The 12,828-nt window shown below is 46.5% G+C and overlaps 1 protein-coding gene across 1 annotated transcript; it reads right to left on the bottom strand.

Moving 5' to 3' along the window:
• Positions 1–213: 213 nt before the first annotated feature.
• On the bottom strand, positions 214–10,304 carry LOC117670835 (lens fiber membrane intrinsic protein). Its single transcript, XM_034426299.3, has 6 exons — positions 10,150–10,304; positions 8,263–8,320; positions 6,949–7,164; positions 5,653–5,793; positions 4,047–4,181; positions 214–2,485 (listed from the first exon to the last, which is right to left on the bottom strand). Exons 3-6 carry the CDS (start codon positions 7,121–7,123, stop codon positions 2,418–2,420), a joined length of 519 nt encoding a protein of 172 aa, XP_034282190.1. The 5' UTR covers positions 7,124–7,164; positions 8,263–8,320; positions 10,150–10,304; the 3' UTR covers positions 214–2,417.
• Positions 10,305–12,828: the final 2,524 nt, after the last annotated feature.

Raw genomic sequence — 12,828 nt, 5'->3', positions numbered from 1 at the left:
AGCCAAATCCAATTCCTGAAACCCTTCTTCATATGTTTTTTATTCCAGGCCTTTAATCATCTTAGTTGCTCTTTCCTGAACCTTTTCTGAAGTCTCAAGATCTTTTTCTAAAACGTGGGGACAAAAAGTGGATGCAGTATTCCAAGTGTGGTCTTACCAAGGCTTTATATAGCAGTACTAATGTTGTGGAATAAGGAATTAAAGAAACATCCCTTTAGGGCAGACAGAATCAGTTTATTTATTTATTGCAATAAAGGATCAAACCTGGTATCGCTACCAAAAAGGAGGTCTGAACAACCTATGATTTTCAGCTCAAAGCATTTATACAGTTTCAAACAAAGGATTCTGTGAAATCAGCATTTTCTTATTATCACAAGACATTTGTTACACAAAATGACATACCTTAATTACTATCTTTGCCAAACAATTATAATTCTTCTTAGAAGTTACTGAAGCATAGATTCAAATTATCTCTTGTTGAAACAATAATATGGACATCTCCTCTCTCTGACCTTAAAAATGTAAATCACCAGACTGTCTTTATCTGTGACAACTGAGGGGCAACTGAGGGGCAACTGAGGGGCCTCTCCTCGCTGATTCTACATCAAAGAAGGAATGTGTCTGCCTTTTATTTCAACTGGATACATTTGCAAGCACAATTTCTCTTCTACAATACTATGAACAAAGAGGGTCCTTCAGTGATCATCTAGCTGGACCCGCTTTTACTTTATTTATTACTTTATTTACCACTTTATTTGTTACTTTACCACATTACTAAGACTTCATGTGATTTGGATTCTATGCCTCTGTTTATACCACCAAGGATTGTATTCGCTTTTTTGGATGCTGCCGCACATTGCGGGCTCATTGGTCTCCTAGTCCACTTCCCCCACTGCCCAAAATCATAGAATCATAAGTTTGGAAGGGATCTTGGAGGTCTTCTACTCCATCCCCCTATGCCCAAGCTCACACAATCATAGAATCATAGGGCTGGAAGGGAGCTTGGAGGTCTTCTACTCCATCCCCTTGCCCAAAGTCATAGAATCATAGGGCTTGAAGGGACCTTGGAGGTCATAGAATCATAGGGCTGGAAGGCAGCTTGGAGGTCTTCTGCTCCATCCCCCTATGCCCAAGCTCACACAATCATAGAATCATAGGGCTGGAGGGGAGCTTGGAGGTCTTCTGGAGGGAAACTGTTTCCACCATCAAGAAATTTCTCCTTAATTCCAGGTTGCTTCTCTCCTTGATTAGTTTCCCTCCATTGTTTCTTCTCCTGACTTCAGGGGCTTTGGAAGACAGGTTGACAACCCTCCCCCTTTTTTTTTCTTTGTAGCAGCCCCTCAAATACTGGAACATGGCTGTCATGTCCCCCCTGCTCTTTCTTTTCATTAGACTAGACACATCCAACTCCTGCAACCGTTCTCCTCTCTTATGCATCTGGCCACCCTTTTTAAGCAAAGGGAAAAATACTGCTGACACACACAAATGTGATCTACTGGATCGAACTCATTTATTGCCTTCCCGTCATTACACACACAAAGCATCTTCTCCAGAGTGAGGGAGAAGGAAGAGGAAGAGAGTGACCGAAAGAACAGAGAGTTTTAGGAGGAAGGGCAGGGAATTGGCACAGCCCCACAGTTGGATTCTCACAACGTACTTCATCCGGTGGATACAATATTCTAAACTGAGTTAACATTTTGTGGGTCTTCTGTGAGCACCACCCACCCGGTCTCTTCCTTCATGGTTCAACCTGCTGAGCAGCCCCAGAAGATGGGTGAATCCAGATGTTTCCCCCTGCCTGAATTGCTATGTGAACCTAACCATCGTACTTCGTGGACTGGAGATTGTGATTTTGTGCATTAAGTGAAAGTGAAAAAATTGTGTTGCATTTCCTTAGTCTTTCTACTGGTAGTCCTCGACTTACAACAGTTTGCTTGGTGACCGTTTAAAGTTGAGAAAAGTGACTTTCACACTTATGACCATTGGCAGCATCCTTATGGTCACAGGATCAAGATTCAGACACATGGCAACTAGCTCATATTTACGACGGACGCAAGTGTCACCGGGGTCAGGGGATTCCCCTTTTGTGACCTGTGTGACAAGTAAAGTTGATGGGGAAGCCCAGATTCACTTCACAATGGCATGATTCGTTTAACAACTGCAATAATTCACTTAACAGTGGCAAGAAAGGTCGTAAAATGAGGCAAAAAAACCACAACAGGCTTACTTAGCAACGGGCTCAATTCTGTTCGTAAGTCAAGGACTAGCCCTAGTGGCCTCTCGGCATTAGCCAGCCCACTGGGGGCACCTGGCAGAGGAGGAAGAACACAGATGAGGGGGCCACGTGGCTGCACAAGGGGGGATCGTTGGAGTCCGGCTGGGATGGACTTGAGCCAAGAGGGTGCCACAAAGGGGAGTCAACCACTCGTCCCGCCAGATCCACCAGTAGACAAATTTCTACGGACAGCACAGAAGTGGAACAGAGCTGGGGAGAGAAAGGGGAGAGGGTTAGGGTCAGTTATATCCCACCTTTACTCCTGTCCAGACGTGGCTGTTTGGGGCATTTTGCTTGTAATTTGAACTTAGCCCAAATTTCTCACTATTTTTCCAAGGTAGAGGAAATAGAAATAATTAGAGGAATTAACCCAATTATTGGCATTATTGGTAAACAACTATACCAGGATGTCAAACTCAAGGCCAGGAGGCCAGATTTGGCCCATGGGGTCCTTCGATCTGACCCGTGGGGCCACCCTGGAAACAGCAAAGGACCAGCCTACAGTGCCCCTGCCAGCACGGACCCCTCCGGCTCGGTTTTCACTGGCAGAGGGTTAGCAAAACAAACTAAAAACAAAGCAAAAGGAGAAATGTTTCTTCCCTTTTTGTATTTCAGCAAGAAGGGACAGGAAAGGAGAAAGGGAAAGAGGAAAGACAAAGAAAAGGAAAGGAAGAGGGGAAGGAAGGAAGAAGAAGGAAAGAGGGAAAGGAAGAAGAAAGGAGAAAGAAGAGGGAAGGAAAAAGAAGAAAAGGGAGGGAGGGAGGGAGGGGGGAGATTATAATGAGATTGAGAGAGGCTCTCAGGGAAGTCTTGCCTTACCACTTGGCCACCACAGGTGCCCCCTAACACGAATGACGTCAAGCTGACCATGTCAATCATGGCCATGCCCATCCCTGCCCCCCCCTCGAGGTCAAACACAACCCTGATGTGACCCTCAATGAAATTGAGTGTGATACCCCTGAAACTATACCAATAGGTCTGTTCCAGCTGTTGGTTGATGCCTTCTTTTTCCTGCTTATCCTTCACCAGAATTGCCATCACTTTATTTGGCTTTATGGAGAAATTTCCCAGTGTTTCTCATTCTGGGAGTTGAAGTTTGTGCATCTTAACTGGTTAACATCTTAACTCTGAAATGGTATACAGGTTCTCCTGCTTGGGCAGGGGCTGGACTAGAAGGCCTCCAAGGTCCCTTCGCTGGTCCCTTCCCTTCCTTCTATTCTATTCTACTGGGTGACCAGTGGAGTTCCCAAGGACACAATCTGTAGGCAACACAAACACACAGCAGAGGTAGTCCACGACTTACAACAATTCGTTTAGTGACCATTTGACATTGCAACGGGACCGTTTTTCACCCTTATGAGTATGGCAAGCAGCCTTATAGTCACATGATTGAAATTTGGACGCTTGTCAACTGACTCATATTTGTGACAGTCACAGTGTCCCGGGGTCATGGCATCTGTTTTTATGACCTTCTGACAAGCAAAATCAGTGGGGGAGCCAGAGTTGCTTAACAACCATGTTACGAACTTAACAACTGCAGTGATTCATTTAACAACAATGGCTAAGAAATGTCATAAAATGATGGCAAAACTCACTTAACAACTGTCTTGCTTAGCAATGGAATTTTGGGCTCCATTGCGGTTGTAAATTGAGTCCTGTACAATAGGACGAGGACTCAGGAATTCAGCATTGAGAGACCCTCAGCCGCACTGCAGATCTCAGGATCTGGAAGACAAGGGGGACCTCACTGCACCTCACAGAGCACCAATACCTGCTGAGAAGGTCAGGAGAACCGCGATCCATCCCAGAATGTACGACCAGGAGAAACGCCAATCAGCGTAACGCTTGCCATAGAAATTCACAGTCACGCCGGTGTAGACGGAGAGGCCCAGCAAGGCGAAGAGTCCTGGGAACAAAACGATGATTTTATTGAAGGGGAAATATCAAACTAGGCTTAGAACATAGAACGGGTGTCAAACTTGATTTCACTGAGGGCCACATCAAAATTGTGTTTGACCTTGGGGGGGCCAAGGGGGTGTGTGGCCAGCTCGACGTCACTCGTGTCAGGGGCACCTGTGGTGGACACAGCTTTGCCAGCAAAAACAGGCTGCCGAGTTCCGTTTACGGCTGGGATGGCCTCCTGCAACCCTCTGCCTGTGAAAACGGAGCTCGGGAGGGCCACACACAGCCCTCCCAAGCTCCATTTTTGCTGGCACTGTGGGCCGGTCCTTTGCCCCTGAGGGCCAGATGTAACCACCCCACGGGCCAGATCCAGCCCCGGGGCCTTGAGTTTGACACCCCTGACATAGAACATAGGATAGGAGGGTTTGAAGGGACCTTGGAGGTTTTCTAGCCCAACCCTTTAGTCAAGCAGGGAACCTTACATCATTCTGGACACATATCCAATCTCTTCTTAAACACCTCCAGTGATGGAGCAGCCACAACTTCTGGAGGAAACTTCTGTTCCATTGGTTGATTGCTCTCACTGTCACGAAATTTTTCCTTAGTTCTAGGTTGCTTCTCCCCTTGGTTAGTTTCCATCTGTTGCTTCTTGTCTTGCCTGTGTTCAAGTCTGTCAAAATCATTCTGGATCTTGAGCCTATCTTCTAAAATGTTGCCTATTCCTACCATCTTGGTATCCTCTGCAAGTTTGATGGGTTCCCCTTCTATCCTCTCATCTAAATTGTTTATGAAGATGTTGGAGAGTCCTAGGCCTGAGACAGAACCTTGTGGTACCCCACTGCTTACTTCCCTCCATGTAGATGTACCTCCATTAAAGACTACATGTTGAGTGTGATTTGTCAGCCAGTTACAAATCCATCTGGTGGTGATGCTGTCTATCCCACATTTTTCTAGCTTACCAAGAAGTAGTGGTCTACTTTGTCAAATGCCTTATTGAAGTCCAAGTATATTATGTCCACGGCATTTCGCTGATCCACTAAATTAGTCACTTTGTTGAAGAATGAAACAAGATTTGTTTGGCATGATCTGTTTTTGACAAACTCATGCTGGCTTCTAGTAATCAGATACAGATAGATACAGATTAACTGAGTTGGAAGGTATCTTGTAGGTCATCTAGTCCAATCCTCTGCCCAAGGTCTTCTCTGCACTCTTTCTAGAATCTCAACATCTTTTTCATAGTGTGGTGACCAAAACTGGATGCAGTACTCTAGGTGTGGTCTTACTAAGGCTTTAGAGAGTGGTAGTAGTATCTCCCTTGATCTTGATTGTATCCTTTGGTTAATGCAATCCCCTTGTTTATTTCTAGGTGCTCAAAGCTACACTGCTTATCTGGATAGAGTGGTGGTTTGTCAGGCTTGGCAGCTTGAAGATAGGTGGACTTCATCTCTCTGAATCCCCCAGCCAACCTCACTTACCTGCAATCAAGAGAGTGACCCCTGCAGAGCGACTGCGGGAGAACCGGTTGGTGCCAGAGTAGGTCATCAGTTCCAGGATGATCCCAGCAAAGGAGGAGAGGATGGAAATGAGCATGAAGGCTCTCGTGGCATCCCAGAAAGCTGTGTGGGGAGCAAGAGCCATTGGTTCTTTAACTTGAATGCTTAGCTTCAAGTTAAGAAAGTCAGTACAATTAGTCCTCATTTAACGACCAGTCACTTTGAACGACCATTCAAAGTCAGGACGGTCTTTCCCAGAATTACTTACAACCCAGAGTTCTGATAGTCACCATCTTTCTTGCTAAATGAATCGCTGCCGTTGTTAAGTGAATTAAGTGCAGTCATTGGGCAAATTTGCCCTCCCTCATTGACTGTACTTGTGGGAAGCCAGCTTGAAAGATTGCAAATGTCATACTAGGACATTGCAACTGTGTGGAGAAGACACTAGGCTAGACAGTGAGTTCTAGTCCCGCCTTAGGCATGAAAGCCGGCTGGGTGACTTTGGGCTCAGCTGAACCCACCTCACAGGGCTGTTGTTATTGGGAAAATAGGAGGAGGAAGGTGTGTTAGATATGTTCACCGCCTTGAGTAATTGCAAATGTAATAAAGGTGGGATATACAAATTAAATAAATTAATTAATACATGGTGAGTGACAGGTGCCCAAATTTTGACCACATGACCATGGAACTGTGCCATAGTTGTAGGTGTGAGGACTAGTCATAAGTCACTTTTTTCAGCACCGTTATAACTTTGAACAGTCACTAAATGAATGGTCGTAAGTTGAAGACTACCTGTATAGATGCTCAGAGGATGTCCAACCTTGGCAACTGAAGTGGTATAGGTTATCCTGGTTGGGGAGTGGACTGGACTAGATCTCCAAGGTCTGAACCTTCTCCAAAGTCCCTTCCAAATTCTATTCTATTCTATTCTATTCTATTCTATTCTATTCTATTCTATTCTATTCTATTCTATTCTATTCTATTCTATTCTATTCTCTATCCCATTCTATTCTCTATCCCATCCCATCCTATCCTATTCTAGTCTCCATTCCATTCTATTCCATTCCATTCTATTCAAGACCTGTGGACTTCAACTCCCAGAATTCCCTAGCCAGCCATGCTTTAAGACATGCTGGCTGGGGAATTCTGGGAGTTGAAGTCCACAGGTCTTATAGTTGCCATGGTTGGACACCCCTGCACTAAACCAGCCAGAGGGACTCTTAGGACAATGCATTGAAAACAGCCCCCTCTTCCAGCCCCCAACTGTGGGGTCCTCACCGAGGGTAATGGTGTGCGGGTGACATTTGTTCCCCACACAGAAGCGCCAGAGCCCTTGATTGCTGAGACTGCCGGAGTATCGGTATTGCATCCAAAAGTCCGTCGCTGTGGCAACAATGAGGAGGACCAGCCCAGAAACGGCACACATCAGGGCCCCTCCCATCCAACCGAACATCGTGGACCCTGGTGGTGTTGAAGATGCTCCAGCCGGATCTCCTTTGGAAGAAGAAAGAGCTGGGGGAGAATTCTGCAAACTGGAAAAATCAGCCTAATCGAGGCATATATTTTTTTCTCCTCTTGACTTTTGATGGGGTGGGGGCAGGGGTGAAATCTACTTACCTTCCTTACCGGTTTGGAAGCGCATATGCTGCATGCATTACATGCACGTGCACATCTTCTGCATGCACAGAAGGTGTGCAGAAAGGTGTGCACCTTCTTTAAAACCAGGAAGTAATGACACCCGGGCGGCGATCGCTACCAGATCGCCAAACCACAGGGAAAAATTGCTACCATCGAGTGATCCGGTCCGATCCGGGAGCATTTCACCCCTGGTGAAATGGGGGCAACCATTGTTATTTGGTTTTGCTGCTCATAAAAAGCTAGGCAAGAGTGGTTCAGTTCTCCATGCATGGACTTCAATTCCCAGAATCCCCCCTTACGTCCTGGCAAATTAGCTCAGTGTTCCTCAACCTCAGTCTCTTTAAGATGGGTGGACTTCAACTCCCAGAATTCTCCCCTCATGGCTGGCCTCAACTCCCAGAATACCCTGTTTGAGCTGGACAGCTAGCTCCATTTTTCTTCACCTCTGAAACTTTAAGTGATGTATGGACTTCAATTCCCAGAATTCCCTCCTTTGATCTTGGCCAGCTAAGTCAGTGTTTCTCAACCTCAGCATTAAAATGGGTGGACTTCAACTCCCAGAATCCCCCGTTTGATCTGGACAGCTAGCTCAGTGTTTCTCAACCTCAGTAAGATATGTACACTTTTCAACTCCCAGAGTTCTCTTTAACTACCCAGAGTTGCGGAGAATGCTGGCTAATTCTGGGACTTGAAGTTTACCTGTTCTAAAGTTATAGAGGTAGATGGACCAATACTCCTTTAGCCCCTGCATAACCACTCCCTGCTTAACAATAATTTTAATCTACATATCACCCAATCCCCAATCCAAATGATTACTGGTCATGAGGGGAAATTCTTCCTTTGTCCTTTGCTAGAACAAATTTTTGCAAAAAGATCACCAGACCCTACATTAGTGATTCTCACACTGTTGCACGCTCATCATACTTACACAATAATAATCACATTTTTCCTCACCTTTGGGAGAACTGTATTTTCCGAATTAATGCAGTATCCCAGTCACAGATGCTCTGTCCTGGCAAGGAGAGAAATACCAAGCTACGTCATTGTCTCCAATGGTCCCATTCTTAAAAACAGAGTGCATGTAGTCCTCGACATACGACCACAATTGAGCCCAACATTTCTGTTGCTAAATGAAACATTGGTTAAGTGCATTTTCCCTTATTTTACGACCTTTCTTGCCACCGTTAAGTGAATCACAGCAGTTGTTCATTTAGTAACACGGTCATTAACTTTGCTTGTCAGAAGGTTGCAAAAGGGGAATCATATGACCCTGCAACTGTCATAAGTACATGCCAGTTGCCAAACGTATGAATTTTGATCATGTGACTATGGAGATGCTGCAACGGTCATACCAGTAAGTGTGTAAAACGGTCAAAAGTCACTTTTTTCAGTGCCGTAACTTTGAAAGGTCACTAAACAAGCTGTTGTAAGTCAAGGACTACCTGTTATGTTGCTTTCAGACAAGATGTTATGGTTGGTTTGCTTTGATGAGATTTTTGAGCACAACCATAGTCATTTGGGGTAGTTGATGGTTGAATATGTGGTGCTGATTTAAACATGTCCTGCTGTGGCCATAAAAACCACCCAAATAAAATGTAAAATCTAATTAATGCAGAAGAATTTACTGGACGAGCTTTCAAATTTGAAAAGCACCATCGTCTAAAATAGAGTTTCTCAATTTTGGCGACTTGAAGATTGGTGGACTTCAACTCCCAGAATTCCCCAGCCAGCAAAGAATTCAGGGAGTTAAGTCCACACATCTTCAAGCCACCAAGGTTGGGAATCAGAGGTCTAAAAGTAAGAAACCCCCCAAGCTCAGAGAGCACCAAGGACCCCATAATTCAACCCTGATTTACGAATATTCTCTTCTATGGATATGTTCCTGTTCTGAGCTTCTCACTGTCTTAAGAAACTTCCTTATTCAGACTGCTAAAAAACCAGCCTCACATATCACTCTAAGCCTGTGCTTCCCAAACTTGGATAAAATTGGATGAAAGTTGGGGTTTTTTGGTTAATTATACCAACTCAGTCAGAACCTGGACATTTAAAATGAGGACTTTCTGATCAGCGGTTTGGGATAACAAAGGAAATGGTTTGGGAAACCCTGATCCAAGGCAGAAAGTGGCTTGCTCGGTTTTAGCTTAGCCTTAGAGCAAGGGTCTCCAACCTCCAAGCTGGCTGGGGAATTCTCGGAGTTGAAGTTCACAGGTCTTAAAGTGCCAAGTTTGGAGAACCCTGGCTTAGAGTGTTGCAGTTGATAACACAACGATGGCTTCAAGCCATATGAAGTGACTTTGGTGTAAACTAAGCCTTCATGACTTCAACCCAACTCCACATGTCTTAGTAAGCCTTTTGGTCACCACACTATAAAAAAAGATGTTGACATGTTCTAGATGTCTAGAAAAAGTGCAGAGAAGAGCAACCAGGATGATGAGGGGACTGGAGGCTCAAACATACGATGAACGGTTGCAGGAACTGGGCCTGGCTGGTCTAATGAAGAGAAGGACCAGGGGAGACAGGAGAGCCTCTTCCAATATTTGAGGGGCTTTTGCAGAGAGGAGGGGGGTCAAGCTATTCTCCAAAGCACCTGAAGGCCAGACAAGGAAGAATGGATGGAAACTGACCAAGGAGAGATTCAACCTGGAAATAAGGAAGAATTTCCTGACAGTGAGAACAATCAACCCATGGAACAGAAGCTGCCTTCAGAAGTTGTGGGAGCTTCATCACTGGAGGCTTTCATTGGACTGTCATGTGTAGGGTCTCCAGCTTGGGCAGGGATTGGACTAGATGACCTGCAAGGTCCCTTCCAACTCAATCTGTGAAACTCTCTCTCACACTTACCTTCAGCAGTTGGTCCAGGGACCCACCATGATCCGAGGGAGAAGCCCGTGGCAAGTGCTGCTTGATTCCCCCTGGATGCCTTTGGCTTGCTCTTCCATGCGCCTGTCACCCACCACAGCCGCCGCAAGCAGCACGCAACATCAGCCGAAAATGCTGAGACGACTCAACTTTTATAGAGCCCTCAGCGCAGCACATTGTCTACCAGGTGATAAGGCTGACAATGGGGTAGAAGCATCTCGCACCCACCGGTTGCCAAGCATCGACCCCCTCCTGCCGGGGTTTTTGCTGATGCAGGAGGCCCAGTAAATGGAATTGCGGCAAGGGTCAATGGAGCCAGCAAATCCTCTGAGATCACGGATTGCATTGTTTTGGGGCTGCAGGTCCCATCCCTGGGCTGAGAGCTGCTGTTTCCCCAACCCCCACCCCCATGGCTCTAAAATCCAGCCCTGGAAATGCATGTCGTCCTCGTCTTACAACAGTTCATGAAGTGAACATTCAAAGTTACAACGGCAACAAAAAAAGTGACTTACGTCCGTTTTTCACAATTGCAACCTTTGAAGTCACATGATAAAATTTCAGATGTTTAAAGATTACAGATTAACAGAGTTGGAAGGGACCTTGTAGGTCATCTAGTCCAACCACCTGCCTGAGCAGCAGACTCTACATCATTTCTGACAGTCTCTTCTTGAAAGCTTCCAGGGATGAAGCTCCCACAACTTCCGAAGGCAGCTTCTGTTCCATGGGTTGATCGCTCTCACAGTCAGAAAATTCCTCCTTATTTCCAGATTCAATCTCTCCTTGTTCAGTTTCCATCCATTATTCCTTGTCTGGCCTTCAGGTGCCTTGGAGAATAGCTTGACCCCCTTCCTCCTCTCTGTGGCAGCCCCTCAAATATTGGAAGATGCTCTCCTGTCTCCCCTGGTTCTTCTCTTCACTAGACCAGCCATGCCCAGTTCCTGCAACCGTTCTTCGTATGTTTTAGTCCAATCTGACTCGGCACCCGTGTGACTGTACTCTCTTGGTGCAGGAATATTGGAGGAAGGGCGCAAAAATTTAAGGCACCTAATTTAAGGTTGAATCTCTCCTTCAGTTTACATCCATTATTCCTTGTCTGGCCTTCAGGTGCTTTGGAAAATAGCTTGACCCCCCTCTTCTCTGCGGCAGCCCCTCAAATATTGGAAGACTGCTGTCATGTCTCCCCTGGTCCTTCTCTTCAATAGACCAGCCATGCCCAGTTCCTGCAACCGTTCTTCATATGTTTTAGCTTCCAGTCCCTGAATCCTCTTTATTTATTTATTTATTTATTTATTTATTTATTATTCAAATTTCTATACCGCCCTTCTCCTTTCGGACTCAGGGCGGTGAACAGCCAAAATAAAAACATTTATACATAAATACGATTAAAAATAGATTTAAAATAATTAAATTTGGCCCATAGTTTAAAATTTATCAATTTAAAATCCATATCAAAATTTAAAACCAACCATAAAATCATAAAATCAAGAGAGACCGGCTAACTGAAAGAGATGAGTTTTTAGGGCCCGACGAAAGGTCCGGAGGTCAGAGATCACTCGTATCTCTGGGGATAGATTGTTCCAAAGGGTAGGTGCCACCACAGAGAAGGCTCTCCTCCTGGGGGTCGCCAGCCGGCATTGTCTAGCCGACGGCACCCTGAGGAGGCCCTCTCTGTGGGAGCGAACTGGCCGGTGGGAGGCTATTGGTGGCAGAAGGCGGTCCTGTAAGTACCCTGGCCCTAAGCCATGGAGCACTTTAAAGGTGATCACCAACACCTTGAAGCGCACCCGGAAGTCCACCGGAAGCCAATGCAGCTCGCGCAGGAGAGGAGTCACATGGGAGCGCCCAGTCGCTCCCATAATCCCCCGCGCGGCCGCATTCTGCACCAGTTGGAGCCTCCGGGTGTACCCCAAGGGGAGCCCCATGTAGAGAGCGTTACAATAGTCCAGACGAGAAGTGACGAGTGCTTGAGTGACTGTGCGTAGGGAGTCCCGATCCAGAAAGGGGCGCAACTGGCGTATCAGGCGAACCTGATAAAAAGCCCCCCTGGCCACAGCCGTCATATGCCCTTCTAAGGACAGCCGTGCATCCAGGAGGACGCCCAAGTTGCGAGCCCTTTCCGTGGGGGCCAATGATTCACCCCCAATAACCAGCGATGGCGTCAGCTGGCTATACCGGGACGCCGGCAGCCACAGCCACTCGGTCTTGGAAGGGTTGAGTCGAAGCCTGTTTCTCCCCATCCAGACCCGCACGGCCTCCAGGCACTGGGACATCACTTCCAAGGCATCGTTGGGATGGTCTGGGGTGGAGATGTACAGCTGAGTATCATCAGCGTACTGATGGAACTCCACCCCAAAACCACGGATGATCTCACCCAGCGGCTTCACATAAATGTTGAACAGGAGGGGCGAGAGGACTGACCCTTGTGGCACCCCACAAACAAGGGGCCTCGGGGTCGACCGCTGCCCCCCTGTCAACACGGATTGCGACCGGTCAGAGAGATAGGAGGAGAACCACCGCAAAACGGTGCCCCCCACTCCCAGTCCCTCCAGCCGGCACAACATGATACCATGGTCAATGGTATCAAAAGCCGCTGAGAGGTCTAACAGGACCAGGATAGAGGAGTAACCCCTATCCCGAGCCCTCCAGAGATCATCCACCAAT

Source organism: Pantherophis guttatus, chromosome 18 (assembly GCF_059756535.1).
Source record: "Pantherophis guttatus breed Tessera chromosome 18, ASM5975653v1, whole genome shotgun sequence".
In the NCBI taxonomy this organism is placed as follows: domain Eukaryota; kingdom Metazoa; phylum Chordata; class Lepidosauria; order Squamata; family Colubridae; genus Pantherophis; species Pantherophis guttatus.
The sequence above is the reverse complement of the archived record's forward strand: the minus strand, read 5'-3'. Positions and strand labels throughout refer to the sequence as shown.